This window comes from Dicentrarchus labrax, unplaced genomic scaffold, assembly GCF_905237075.1.
Source record: "Dicentrarchus labrax unplaced genomic scaffold, dlabrax2021, whole genome shotgun sequence".
Classification (NCBI taxonomy): Eukaryota; Metazoa; Chordata; class Actinopteri; family Moronidae; genus Dicentrarchus; species Dicentrarchus labrax.
Window position 1 is genome coordinate 6,608,623 of NW_026136716.1, and position 14,789 is coordinate 6,623,411.

Here is a 14,789-nt window from a genome sequence, read left to right on the forward strand (position 1 = left end):
GGCAGTGACTGGCCCAAAAATCGGATGTTTTCTCATTCGAGCGTTTCCCAGACACACCTCTTTCTTCCTCCTCGTCGATGTCGGCCTCCTGTCTGTCCTCTTCTTCTTTTCCAGTCCTCCAGTCCCCATAATTTGTTTTACAGTTGTCAGTAACTGCTTTGGCCTGGGAGAGAGGGGGGTGGGAGATATCATAATTTAGACAAAGATGTAAGCTCCCTCTGCTGTTCACCTCTTCCCACCCTCCTCCTCCTCCTCATCCTTCATGACACACAGACACACATGCCCACAGCCTTGGGGCAGTATAGTTAAGGAGGTATGCAAAGTTTGTCATTTTTAGGACCTTAAACAGCCATACCAGAGGGAGAAAGAATGGGAAAAGAGCTGAGGGGGGAGGGAAGAAGGCAACAATGGAGCTTGATGAAGTGTGAAGGAGTAAAGACAGGAAAGGTGTTTGGAGCTGCAGGTGTGAGACCAATTTTGTGGCTTTATCTCTGTCTCTCTCTCTCTCTCTCTCTCTCTCACACACACACACACACACACACACACACACACACACACACACACACAAAGACTAGTCTTGACATTGAAATACTGGTTGCTGAGGTGAAGAGAAACCAGCAGGAATCGGGGGCAGCCGACATAAAGCAGAAATGGCAGAGAAAGAGAGAGAGACAGCAAACGTATTAGCAGCTCATAAAAAGGCACTTAGAGCCGCAGTTAAGCAACTCACACATTCATCACCGCTGGCTGCTACTGAACACACGCATTTTTAAAGTCTCAACGGCAAGCTGCTCCCATTATGAGGAATTACAAAGATGGAAGGACACAGATAAATGAGAGAGTAAGGGAAAGAGAGATAAGGAATGTGGGAGGATAATCTGATTTTATAACCGGTGTTTGAACATGAGGGGTTTTTTTGTCTGAGAGGATGTCTTTTTGAGAAGTTATAAAACCCACAGCAAGAAATAACCTCTCCTCAGTGAATTTAAATCACAAACAGAAAAAGATGATGGCATGTGTTGAGAGAAAGTGTGTCAGTGCCAAGGCGCTGCCTGGCTCTGTAGACGCTGCATAGCCTGCAATTTCTGAGGGAAAAAAAAGAGTGTGCACCAGTATAATAAGCTATAAGGCACGAATCATCTCTTTCAAAACTTTACTCCGCCCACAAGATACAATCCTTCCATTCTTGCATTGTTTCTCATTCACTCCACCAGGATGAGCAGGACGCACATCCACTCCGTTAGGACAAGAACTTAATACCAAAAGCTGGACACTTTTCTGGGATTTGGAATAAGCTCTTCCTCTTTTTTTCCTCTCTCGCCCTCTTTGATGCTTTTCTAAACGATCAGACAGCCCGTCAGAAAAAGTTGTGACAGATTTAGAAAGCGGTTAAAAAGCAGAGAAAGTCCAGAGAGAGACAGACAGAGCTTTGCCCTGGAGGTTTCTGAGGAGGAAACAGGAGACAGATAAAGAGGCAGCAATAAGCTGAGAGAGAGACAGACAGACAGACAGACAGAGGGAGGGAAGAGCACAGCTGTTGTGTGAAGAGAAAATATAGATAAAGAAAGCGGGGAGGTGTGAAGGGCGAAGAGAAGAGACTTACGAGGACAACCAAGGCTAGAGAGGAAGAAAAAGGGACACGCATGGGAGAGTCAGCAAATAAAAGACACGAGGTTGAGGAATAATTCAAGTTGAAGGTCACGAAACACAGAGAGAAGAAAAGCTGAAGAGATAAAACGCAAACAGAGACTAATAGTTGTTTCAAGAAGTAAGCAGACACCTGACATCAACAGGGAGAATGGAGACGCAGCGAGACCAGAGGAAAGACTTCCTCTGAAGTCAAAAGAAAAAAAGGGAACTGTGTTTGACAGAAAGAAGAGGAGACTGATTTCCTCATCATGTTTTATTCAGCTCTTTTCCCAAATTCAAACAACCTGCGCCGGAAGAGCAACTTCGTCCCAGGATAAAATGAAGAGAGGAGCAAAGAGATACCTGCCGAGTCTGTGATACCCTCCTGCTCCTCCTTTTCCTCCCCTTCACCTCAGACTCCTCCACCTTCTTCTCCTCCTTCCTCTCTTTCACTTTACATCCAGCTTTAAATTCACCAACTTCCTTCTCCTCCTCTGTCCGGACATCTCCTCTCCTCTCCTCTCCATCTCCTCACTATGTGGATACCAGCTTTGCTCCTATGGATTCTTAATATCGGCAATTTGTGCTCAGGACAAGACTATATGGACTATTACCAAACTGGAGACATGGGCACCGAGGTGAGACATTCACATTCACATTCATTTCTCCATCATCTGTAAAAACACATTTGAACTTAAACATGGCTGTACTGTTTCTCATTGGCTTTGGACCAAACCACTGAGGAGTTTCACTAACTTCTACTGCTTTTAAATGTGTGTCTACTACTGATCACATACAAGTGATACATTAATACAACATCTTACAACATCTAAGAAAGATTTTGAAGCTGCACTCTCCCCATTATAAAAACACTGAATCTTTTCAGAAGAAACTCTGTTAGTTAAGCTAAAAAACCTCTGTTTTCAGGAAGTCTCATTGAGATCAATATCGCTTTTACAAGAGAGACCTGACAAACAAAGTCTGTGTACACAACATCTTAACGAGACAATTCAGTCATACAATGATCCATCCAGTGGTTTAAGGGTAGTGGCAGCTGCATGGGCAACAGGATATCTCTATAATCCAGTGTAGAGGATAATGGATTGGATGATGGTTTTTTTTTCATTTTGTAAGGAGACACAAGCATTGTTCTGGTATAAGAATCCAATCTTTTCAGGGTTTTATAGGACGATCTTCTGTCTAACAAAAAAAGCATTTATAATGCTGTAATGTGTCTATGAGATTAACATGAGGATTAGAAATCGGAGAAGGAATATCAAAGCTCGGTGCTCTTTGTGAAATACAAACGTTTTGTCTTTTTAGAGCTTTGAACAAGCTTTAAATTTATAGAAAGACCTGTTTTGCTGTAGAGCTGATGGCACAAGATAGTATTGTCAGCATAAACACATACATTTCAATGTTACATTGAAAAGGAATATAGATTCAGTATAAGTGCAGAATAAAAACAGGGAACCTGAAATTGATCCCTGTGGAACACCAACAGCAGCCCAAACCAGACACATATGATTTGAACCAGATTTAAGCAGAATAATCAAAACCAACATAAAGCAACCTAATTAGCAACATTTCAGGATTTATTATTCTACAACAAAATGTAAGCTCCCTGTCTGCTGCACAAAAACACAAAAAACTATTATTTATGGGTCAGAGGTGAAATTGAGGAGCCTCAAACTCATCATGATTCTGTCATAATCAATGAAAAGCCTTTGACACATCCACAGAGAGCACTGCACAATGCTGCTTTTTACCAAGCGAGTTAACAATGTCGTCCACAAGTTGCAGCAGTTATTGTATTATGAGCAGGTTTTAAATCCTGACTGCTGTAGCGGGAGGATATTATTTGCCTGAGTTGGCCAGTGATCCTAGGAGTTCAGACAGACAGGTATTAGAAGGCTTAGATATAGGCCAATAATTGTTAAGGTCAGAAGTATAACCATCTTCATGTAATGTGTTCATCCCATCATCTCTAAGGCCCTTTATGTTGGTTTTTCTTTAAATATACATTTAAATAATGTATATTAACAACTAAAATAACAAAAAAAAAACACAATACAATAGTTGTTATTATCCAAAAGCTTTTAAATCATTGACCACTGGAAACAATCAAAGCAGGTCTCTTGGTTATAAAAGCAGTGTCAAACATGTTTCCTGTTTGACCTCATTTCAAATAATACTATGAGCACAGTTCTGTGTAAAAGTAATTTGCCTCCTACTTTACTGTAAATGCTGTTTATGAGCCAGCCAGCAAACTATCTGGTGTTCAGTTTCAAGCTCTGCTGAATTCTGGCAGATGGGTTCTTCTGTGGAAGTTTCTCTGTGGTTACACAAAAAGCTTCCTTGTCAAAAATATCTTTAATAGCAGTGTTTCATGCTCCTCACTCAATTATTGATGTTATAGCTGCATCCACAAGTGGCAAAGTGGAATATCGACTGTTAAAATGGATAAATTAAAGTGTGTCTGTACGCAACAATAGCTTCATACATAAGAAGTTAATCGAGGAAGACGGAGTAAGTGACAAATACGTGGGTGTGTGCATGTGCGTGTGTATGTCTGCCAGAAGTATCTGATGATGGTCATTCGTCCATCATGACCTCATACTCCCACAGCGATGACCTCATGTCACGTGACCACTTTACAACACAAAAGGAGAGAGAGAGAGAGAGAGAGACCGAGAGAGAGAGAGACAAAAGAAAAAGAGGAACTCTGGGAAGACGTTGAAAGGAATAGAGACGAATCCATGTTCAGTGTGTATAATTACAACAATACTCCGTAGAGATTCTCCAATATAGCAGCGTACTATTGATTATTATCTGCTTGAACAATGAACTTTAAGGTACTTTAATGAGAGAGGAAAACCTTTGACCCTTAGAGTTGGTTATGGTTTCCCACTTATTATTAACTACTACTAAAAGCCATGTTTCACAGAGTTATGGAGGCTTAAATGGTAACGTGGCTCAAATACACCTGCAAAAAGTATGAGTGAAGCTATAAGTAAATGTAAATATACTGGCAACTTTATAGCCTCTACTCCAAGTCATTACATTGGTTCTTTTACTCTATACAACCACAAGTCACTGCCTTCACTAGCTTCAGGTTAGTTGGTCCAGACGGAAATATCTCAGCAGCTACTGGATGGATTAAATTAATTCCCAGAGGATGAATTTCCTGACTTTTCCACTAGGTTTTGAGTGAAAATGCTTCGAATACCATTGGATGGATTGACATTAAATTTGCTTGAGACATTCATGTCCCCCTCAGGATGAGCTGTTATTACTTTGGTGATTCCCTGATGTTTTACTAATCACTCCAATACTTCTTTTATGACCAAATACCTGAAAAAGCAATGACATTTCCACCAGCCTCAGCTGTGCTTTTACTGTTAAATTCTAATTAGATCTTGTTTAAATACAATTCTTGTTTTGGAGGGATTGTAGAAGTTACAGAGAATAAAGAACAGGGGAGCATAAGAGGAATAAAGCACAATAAAAAAAAAGCTGTGAGACACTGACAGAACTTATTTTTCTGTCAAAAATTATAGAAATATGCTGAGACAGATGAGATGGATGGAAAGAAACAGAAAGGGAGGGGGAGAGAAAGAGAGTGAGAAAGAGATAAATGGAAAGACTGATAACGGCAGAGATCTGGTTTCTGTTTAGGTAATGCCAGCTGTACCAGTCTGCTCCTTCTCAGCCTGGGAAACTAAACAACCACCCTTGCTCCCTGGAGGAATTAATGCGTGACACTCACATGTCCCAGCTGACATTCAGTCCCTCCAGATGATACCAAGTCCTCCGTCATCCAGCCTGTTACACAATTAACGTTTTATCTTTGATCTACTGTATTTCCACAGAGTATAATAGAGTCATCTATCAATGATGGCAGAAAAATCATTATGGGGATGACTCACAGCAGGAATGGTTTATAGAGCAATATCTACTGTCAACTGAGATTTCCTGCATGGACCTGGTGCACCACATAAAGCCTACATTGTACAACAATAATAATAATAATAATAATGATGTGGCTTTCTGTTTGGGTGATTTAAGTAGGGTTAATGCCGCATTTAAGGACTCTTTAGACGTACTTACGTAGGAGACTTGAGGTTGGTCATGCACAGCACATTAAGGGAATGTACCATGAAAGGTTGTCAAAAAAAAGTGATTGATACTGCAACCAAAAGGACAGAAAAATATAGAAAATACAGATGAAACAGTCAGATTCCCTCAAGGGCTCTGCAGCAGCAGGAAACTTCAATAAAAGGGAACCACACAAAAAGACGGAAAAGTGCAAAGAAAACGCAGACTTTACAGCTTCCTTGTGTACTTAAACGCAACAGTGTGTGTGTGTGTGTGTGTGTGTGTGTGTGTGTGTGTGTGTGTGTGTGTGCAGGTGAGGAGAGGACGCGCGTACCCATAATAACCAACAGTAGCCAACAGCAACATGTTACAACACATTGGTTGCTGAGGTATTCACTGTTTATCCAGCTCAAACCAGCGAAGCTTACACAGTAAATTCTACAGTATTGTAATAGTTTTCTTCCAAAAAACACATAATCGCCTTCAATTCTAACATTTTAAAATATAACAAGAGAAGAAATTGTAAGCATTTCTGTCATAATTACTATATTACTACAAAGGATATCGGGTCTAAAAAGTGGTCACTTATGATCCAAATGCAAGTTTCCAGTCTCTTTGTATCTCTTATTCTTTCCCCCCTTTGTGATGTGGCAACATTTAGAGTCACATTTATCTATATGATTCCCATCTTACAGGCTCCAGCGTTGTCAGACGACCAGCCCAGTTTGGAGACAGTGACAAGTATGGATCAGCTATTACAGCTCCTGTACCCCGAGTACAGCTTGCTCCAGCAGTGCCTGAGGAAGAAATCGTGGCACGTCTCCTCTTCCCCCTCTTTTCCCTCCTCCTCGGGAAGCCCTTTAGTCCACTCTAACAATGAGGATCTGTGGGGTCAGCCGAGGGAGGAGGCTCTTTACAAAGTGGACGGGACTTTGGGAGGTAAAGATTGAAATATTTCCTACAAAGTAGATCAACTGCTACTTTCGTGAAAGTCTATACAGAACCAGATCACTTCCAACATGTGTCTAAATTTGTAATGATAGCAGGCCAGTCTACATTATGTTAACACTCTAAAGTGGACTGCCAGACAGATTTGATTGCACTGGAGACAGATAAAAGTAGGTGGTAAATGCAGAAAATAGAGAAAAGAAGCCTAGTTGGAAACAAAGACTGGAAAATGAGGACTAGATACGTGATTAGAGAGGTTGGTGACTTCCTGCCATCACCCAAAAACCACTAATAACAGATAAAGTCAAGCTCTCTGTATCAACAAGCAAAACCCAGTTACTCAATCACATATGTTTTCAGTCATCCTGGAGGAGATCCAGCGGACCTCATGCCAGCCCAGAGAGGTGTGTGTCGAGGTCGCCAAAGAATACCCAGAATCCACCAGTCAATTCTACCTCCCTCGCTGCGTGGCGCTGCATCGGTGCGGTGGATGCTGCACCAACGAGGCCCTTTACTGTGCGAACACAAGTCACACACTTGTCAACAAGACGGTAAGCGGTGCAGCTGGATTCTCAAGACACTTTTTTTAGCTCTTGAAATATTCAACACTCGCTCACGTTACACGATTATGTCCCTACACCTCAAACTGCCCCAGGAAAGAGGACAGAAACCAATCTGCCCAGTTACATAACAACTGTATCACAACACGCCCTAACTGCAGTGGACGCCCTTTGGCTGCAACTGGACATCGAGTCAACACAACACAGCCACGCACACAGTTGCACAATCTACAACAATTACATCAACTTGTACACATCAGCAGCAACATTTCAGAGAGAGCAGAGCAGCAGAATAACAAGGAGGAAAAAAAAAAGATAAACTGTTTTCTTACATAATCTACAGTCACACCTTTGTCTTTCTTTTCTTGCAGCTGATGGAGCTGTCCCCACCCAGGATGGATCGCTCCGTCGTCATGGTAACCTTCGTCAACCACACTACGTGCGAGTGCCTCTCCAAGCGGCCGCTTCACTCCATCATAAGACGAGCCACAACAGATCACCTGTGAGTGAGAGTGTTTACAAAACATTTCTGAGTCATGTTTCCTGTATCCATGCATTGGTAATATATTAATGTGTGTGTGCGTGTGTGTGTGTGTGTGTGTGTGTGTGTGTGTGTGTGTGTGTGTGTGTGTGTGTGTGTGTTTGTGTTTGTGTGTGTGTAGGTGCTCTCCACCCGAAGTTCCCTGTGCCTCTGGGTCATTATGGGATCCAGTGAACTGTGTGTGCGTCTCCACAGACACCATAAACTACTCTGACACTCGTAAGTGTACATGTGCTATCACAGCTGCGTGTTCACTTCAACCTTAAGGGGGTTTTAATATGAGACTTCTCTATTATACCCAGTTTTCTTCCTGACCTTTCTCTAATTTGTGCTGGTTTTCCTGTGAAATAGTGAATACTTTCAGCTCTTCTGGCCTCTGAAATCAGTCAAATGAATCACGAGGGGACCGAGAAGGTTGTGAAACAGGTCATTTTGAGGTCCTGATCCAATACTTTAAAAAATAAAATAAAAAAACTCATATTAATTGGCAGAATCAATATTATTTAAATGAATATTCTCCCTTAAATTTTTATATTTATTTCAGTCAATTCCTCTTACACCTCCTCCAGCCTTTTTCTCCAGCATTTAGAAAGCATTCACGGACTTTACTTGGAATAAAAGATGATCCATGATTCATGTTCAAAATCAATAAAGATATGTGATACGAAAAGAAATAGGATGGAAAATGAAACTTACTGGTAGAACTCATAAGTATTTAGAGCAAATTTAACCTCAGTAAAGGGTTGAGATCAGGATGTCAAAAGAGAAACATGCACAACTTAATACAACAGTTTTTACAAGTACAACAGGATTTACCTCGTGGGTACAATACTGCAGTCGGACCAGCGGTTGGATGGCGTGATGATACAGCAGCAGGTTTCAGGATCAGACAGTGGAGAACCTTAAACCTTGAAACAAACACAACACCAGGTGATTTCACTGATGGAAGTGGAAACCACCTGCTGCAGAGCTGGTTGGAGGGAAAACCTGCACAATCTCGTCCCTACACAGCGTAAACCCGCTGTTGCAGTGTGGAGTGCCCAAAATACTAATAATAAAATAATGCTTTTATTCATTATATGTGTTTTTAAAAAGTGGATATTGTCCTGCTGTTGCTTTGTGAACTAACAGCACTGAAAACATCAAAGCGTACAGTCATGAACAAATGTGGCAACACCTTAATTGAGCAGGTTTCAGGATGTGAGCCAGATTTCAGTTCGGTTTCTTTCAAAAGCTCATGATGACGATGATGTCTGACGATGATCTGAAACATCTTCTCCCAGAGGGAATGTTTATTCAAGTGTAATGTGAGAATTGAAAGTGTCTTTGTGGCATTTTACTTGTACAATCATGCAGCAAACTACAGTGTGTACAGCTACTTCTTCTTTTTATAATAATAAACTGGGAAACCTTACTTATCACAGACTGAAAATAGATACCACTGGGAAAGAGTGTGAATGGAATACAAATTATATATATGAACATTTTAGACATAGTAGGACAAACGTTTCAAATTGACCTTTCCTGGGAATTGTACTTAAAACCTTTCTGATGAATGTAAATAGAAAATGATTTTTTTTTTACACAAAGCTCAACTGAGAATATAAAAAAAGAAAATGCTAGATTCTTTACAACTTTAACCACCAGTACTGTTGCAACCTGCCCTACGGTATTCTTGTAACTAGGCTAAAAGAGTCAACAGGCTCTATGAACTCAGACAGGTTAACCATCTTAGTTTAGCCTGTAAGCATGTTAAACTTTACTAATTAGTACTAAAAACAAAGTGCAACTGAGGGTGATGTTGTTAGTGATGCAGGTATTTGACCTCTTGATGGTGCTAGATTGAAAGTCAGGGGATCCCTACAATTATATTTGTCCTCTGAGGACTCTGAATATCTGAATAATCAGTAGGATTCATCCTCTGGAGAACATCTGTACATCCTTGATCTATTCAGTAGTTTCTGAGATACACCAGCATTAACATCAACAGAAAGACAAAACAAAGCTGGAAAAACAACTAAATACCATTTTTACTTCTTTTCCATGTGAATCCAGAGGCGCTGGACTCAGGTCTGCTGGCTCTCTGTGGGCCCAACAGGGTTCTGGATGACTCCACTTGCGACTGCGTCTGTCGAAACGGACTCACCGAGGACAGCTGCGATCCAGGCTGGAAACTGGACCACAAAAACTGTGAGGATGATTTTAGTTATTGGAAATATTTCGCATGACACTGAGAGTTTAAAACCCCAGAGTCTGGACCACAGCTTGAACAGGGACGCCATAAGTGGTAAAAGAAACATTTCTCATCAGCTACCTCTGGCCTTAGTTTCACATTTACTGCACATATACCAAACTGCTGAGAAAAGGGCTGTCATTCTGAGAGCAACCAGGCAAGATCGAGCCAGTAAGGATAACCACAGATAGGGGAAGTTTTGAACGACAAGTCAGAACCCGACCACCAAATATTTAGCACCGACAGAAAGTGCAGGATGCAATATCTGATTTACTATCTCCTCTCTCAGGTGAATGCCAGTGTGAAGGCCAAGGCGAGGGGAAGCTGTGTCCCACCGGCCAGCGCTGGGACGAGGAGCTGTGCGGCTGCGTGTGCGCTGCAGAGTGTCCCGGGAACCAGCCCCTCAACCCTGACACCTGCCTGTGTCAGTGCAGAGAGAGTGCGCAGTCGTGTCTGCGGCAGGGCAAGAGGTTCAACTCCAACACCTGCAGGTAGGCGTACCAGAAGGCCCCCGGATCCTGCCAAAACTCTCTCAGCTCAGCACTCTAAGCTCCTTGTGGAAAGGAGCACGCAGAGAGAGAATGTCTCCTTTGGGAGATTAAATTATCCCAAGTATCCACACTCTCAGTCTCGGGCCAACTAGACTCTTAACTCGTAAAACCCCCTGTGCACTGAGCCGATCTCGCTTCTGTATAGGCAACAACATTAACGCTGTATAACCTTTACTAATACATTTTTACATTTGTGGCAGCAGGAATTTCTTGTTACCAAACTTAATGATGTCAACAACTACATTTCCCCCCCTGTCAGCATCTGAAAGGCTAAAAATGGTGTTTATGAATGAATCTCTGGTTTCCCAGTTGCGTCAAAACAATTCATTTGAATTTATAAGATCCTCTTTTCTGACTTCCACAGTTCCGTAAAATAAAATTCCATAAAAATGACCAAAAGTAAACTCACATTTCCAGACGTTTTACAGCCGTACTGCACTTTGTGTTGCGCTGCACAAAGACAGTGACTACCATATGTGGTCTAGACACACTCAAACTCCTTTTATAGAAGCATTAACATTTTTAAGCAGCAATAGGTGTATGTAACATGGGGGTCTAGGGCCAAAAGAGGGCCTGATCTCTTGGACACTGATGATCAGTGTCCTGGCAAAAAAAGAAATAATTGTACTGACTCTACTGATTTCAGAGCACGTTTTTACTGGTTTTTACAATGATAATTTGGATATTTATGTGCTTTGATAATGGCTGTTTATTACGTGGCAAACCATAGTCTGTGGTTAGTGGCTGCGTTTCATTAGTCGTTCAACACGCCCTCGTTCACTTGCCCTCAGGGGAATCCCCGCCGCCATCATAAGTGTTGTTCCAATTGTCTGGAAAACTGAAGTGAACATGGTGAGATGGACCCTCGGAGGGCTGAGGGAGCGAGTGAACAATGATGGTCACTCCGAGGTGGATATCACCCACAATGCATTGCAGTTTACGTCATTGCTGCTATAACGCAGAGTAAGGGCAAGTGCGTTTCATTTAAATCCCCCGCTCCTCCCCCGCCCACTTTCCCTCCGCGCTCCAAGTGGCCTCCGTGCGACGTATGCTGTTACGTCATACCAAGGGCTGAGGGGAAGTGGAACTACTAATGAAACGCAGCCTCCGTGTCACTCTTGCTGTTCCTCATATTAGTGCTGATGAACTGATTCACTCTTTAAAGCTCCAACTTAGTGTTTTGGAGCTGTTGCTACAAGACGGTTCCTGCATTACATGAACTAAATGACTTGTATGTGTTATTAAAAGACATAAGTCAGGTTGTGTAGTATCAGCACCATCAAATCTCCACTAAAGTGTTTAAGGATTGATTTTAATGCACCTTTAAATTCTCTAAATTGTGCACGCCAGTTAATCACCAGTTACCTGAACCAGTAGCGGGAGAACTGGTGCAGAGCGGTCTGGTCGGCCCTCGGGGTGCCATCACAGCTCCTCACCCTGGGAGCTCTGTGAGACAGGAAGGGGTGAGGAAAAAGAGTGAGGAAGGCAGTTAGAGAGGGAGAAAGCACGCAAACTCTCAATGGACATGTCATACATTCCAAACTCGAAAGAAAAAGAGAAAAACTCTCCATTTTTTGTGCGCTCGCATGTTTCCATATGACCTTTTATGGACACACGGCGTCCTAAACATTCATCCGGGGTCTCAGCTGCGTGTGCGTGTTTTGCATGCGTGTCGCGGTTCCCACAGCCAGCACGCAAGAGATCAACCTTCCTCTGACCCAAAGAGGCCTGCAGAGAGACAGACAGGGGAGAGACGGGGGGTTGAACTTGATGACAGTGAGCAGAGCAGCCATCGGGGGCAGGCGGGCAGGCTCGGAGACAGATGGAGTGACAGGCACGAGGAAAAACATAAGCAGACATGAGCTTTGATATGAGTGATTTCTAATTGTGGCTTACATATGTGGGAAAGTTCACAGACACACACACACAAGTGACCTTTGATGGCAGAGTATCTTAACTTTCTCAGCTTAACAGGGCTGAAATAAAGAAGACTTCATTGTCTGTTTATGTAATTAAGTTTTTTACCAAGAAAAACTACGTACACACTTAAATAAGGTTTAAATGCTGCTACATTACACAAAAACAATTCAACATACCTCGAGTTATAAAACGTTTGGTCAAATGGCCAAATGATGGTAGCTAGGTTAGCACGGTCAGACATTTCCCGCTCATTGGAAACTATATTATTAACTCTGAAAGAGACATATTTTAACACGTATGCACTTTTAAAGCAAAACAAAGTAATACCTACATTTACGACATTATTATTCAAGCATGCACAACTCCTTCACTTGTCCTTTTTCCATCATTTTGTCTATTTTTTTACGTTTGATTCAACATCTGGTCACAGGAGGTGGTACAACAGAAGACTATACACCTACTGTGATTTTGAAGAGGAGAGTTCCCAGAATTTGGCCTTATCCCCCCCCCTCTCTGGAGAAATACTCCCTCTTTTTCTCACACACAGAACCATTTGATGCACCCACAAACAAAACTTGGATCAGGGTTTATCCAAAAGGGATGTGAAGATCAGAATAATCAATAGTACTCATGCCAAGATTATAATATAATCTCCCCTGTGTCTTCTTTTTATTTCTTTGGTTCCTCTCAACCTCACCCTTTTCTTTCCCTCCACCCTTCGTCTTCTTTCTACTCCCTCTTCCCTTTTTCCATCTCTCTCTCATCTTCCTCCTCCTTTCGTCCTCTCCGGTCCAGCTGTTACAGGTTGCCTTGCAGAAAGCCCAGACCAGTGTGCCAGACTGGTTTTTACTACAGCCACCAGGTCTGCCAGTGCATCCCCAACTTCATGAGGCCTAAGTGGAATTAATCAATCACAGGCAGAGCGAAGAGACTGCGGATGCCGCCATTTATCGCCCTTCAACACAAGGCCAGAAATCTTTTGGCCTGAAAACAAAGGTGGGAGCAAGAGGGAGGAAGTGCCTCTTGCCAGGAGGGCAGGAAGGCGGAACTGCACATTTACATGTACTGGATTACAACAGACTACATGCAGCACTTGAGGAGTTTTATTAGTGCTGTCTGTGCTCTGACCACAAAAGAGGATGGGAGTGCTTCCCAGTCAAACACAAAGGGCCAAGTCAGCCACCCGTATGCAGCGAAACGAGCAAAAGTGGAGTAATCCCAGCCAAAGGGAGAAAGTGAGGAGAGGTATTTGACTCTGAGAGTGTCCATGTGTTGGCCTAATAACGCGATCCTGACTGGGAGCAACCAATCGCACCTGGAGGGCGCCAAAACAGCCAAGGGGCGGGATGGACCAATGAGACTCATTCCTGCTGCAACGTGTTTAAGCACGACCTGCAGAGACACGGCTTGTGACTGTGTGAAATGGAAAGTGGAATGAATAATAACAGACCCAACTCCATGCCTTTTTTATTAAAAGATTAAATAAGCTGTAGGCAACTTGAGTCATGAGATGCTTGAGGGCGAGAGGATTTATTCCATATAAATCATGTCATGTGATGTTGACGGGGCCCTCGCACACCCACTTTTAGTGGAGCTGGAAATGGTGACTGTGTTTATTGGTGGTCCACAGAGTTTAACAGATTGCGTCTATACTAAGCTCATAGCTGGTTCGGCTCTTGAAGTCTAATGCCAGACCCCGTTCAATTAAACACTCCCAAACAGCTATTATATTCTCCCGTTCCTACTTGCCTCCACTGCAGTGCTGCTCTTTGAAGATTTCACTCATACGTGGCTGAATCCTATCACAGCCGACGGTACAACACTTGGGTACAGGTCTAGATCTTCTAGTAATTTAACTTCACACACTCTTAAGTAATATTATTTGTAAATATTTAAATCTTTTTTCATATTTAAAACTGGTATTTTGAAGATGGAATCGTGTTGTAAATTACTGTATTTAAGTCACAATCAGCCCTGAATGTATTGAACTGAGCTCTGGGGGTATTTTTAAATAATTAATTCAACTGTTCATTTATGTCTTCTGTATATTTCGTCACCCAGATCTGGTGGCAGGTATCTACATATTGATGGACAATACAGCTAGAAGAAAACATTACATGTAATGTAATATGTTATTGTTATTGTGGAATGTAACTCCATGTCTTTATTATCCCCCAAATTTCCAGAAAGATAAAAACATGTAATACAATAATGATAATACATTGAAATGGGTTTGAAATGTTGTCACTGCTCCTTTAAAAAAATAAAATAAAAACCCCACACAATTGCATGTTAACTCTCTGGCAACC

The 14,789-nt window shown here is 42.1% G+C and overlaps 1 protein-coding gene across 1 annotated transcript; it reads left to right on the forward strand.

Moving 5' to 3' along the window:
- The first annotated feature begins 1,178 nt into the window (after window positions 1-1,178).
- LOC127378555 (vascular endothelial growth factor C) lies at window positions 1,179-14,776 on the forward strand. Its single transcript, XM_051427472.1, has 8 exons — window positions 1,179-2,267; window positions 6,423-6,666; window positions 7,036-7,226; window positions 7,607-7,737; window positions 7,898-7,995; window positions 9,832-9,966; window positions 10,299-10,500; window positions 13,276-14,776. The coding sequence occupies exons 1-8, from the start codon at window positions 2,166-2,168 to the stop codon at window positions 13,385-13,387; spliced, it is 1,215 nt and encodes a 404-aa protein (XP_051283432.1). The 5' UTR covers window positions 1,179-2,165; the 3' UTR covers window positions 13,388-14,776.
- The last annotated feature ends 13 nt before the right edge of the window (window positions 14,777-14,789 follow it).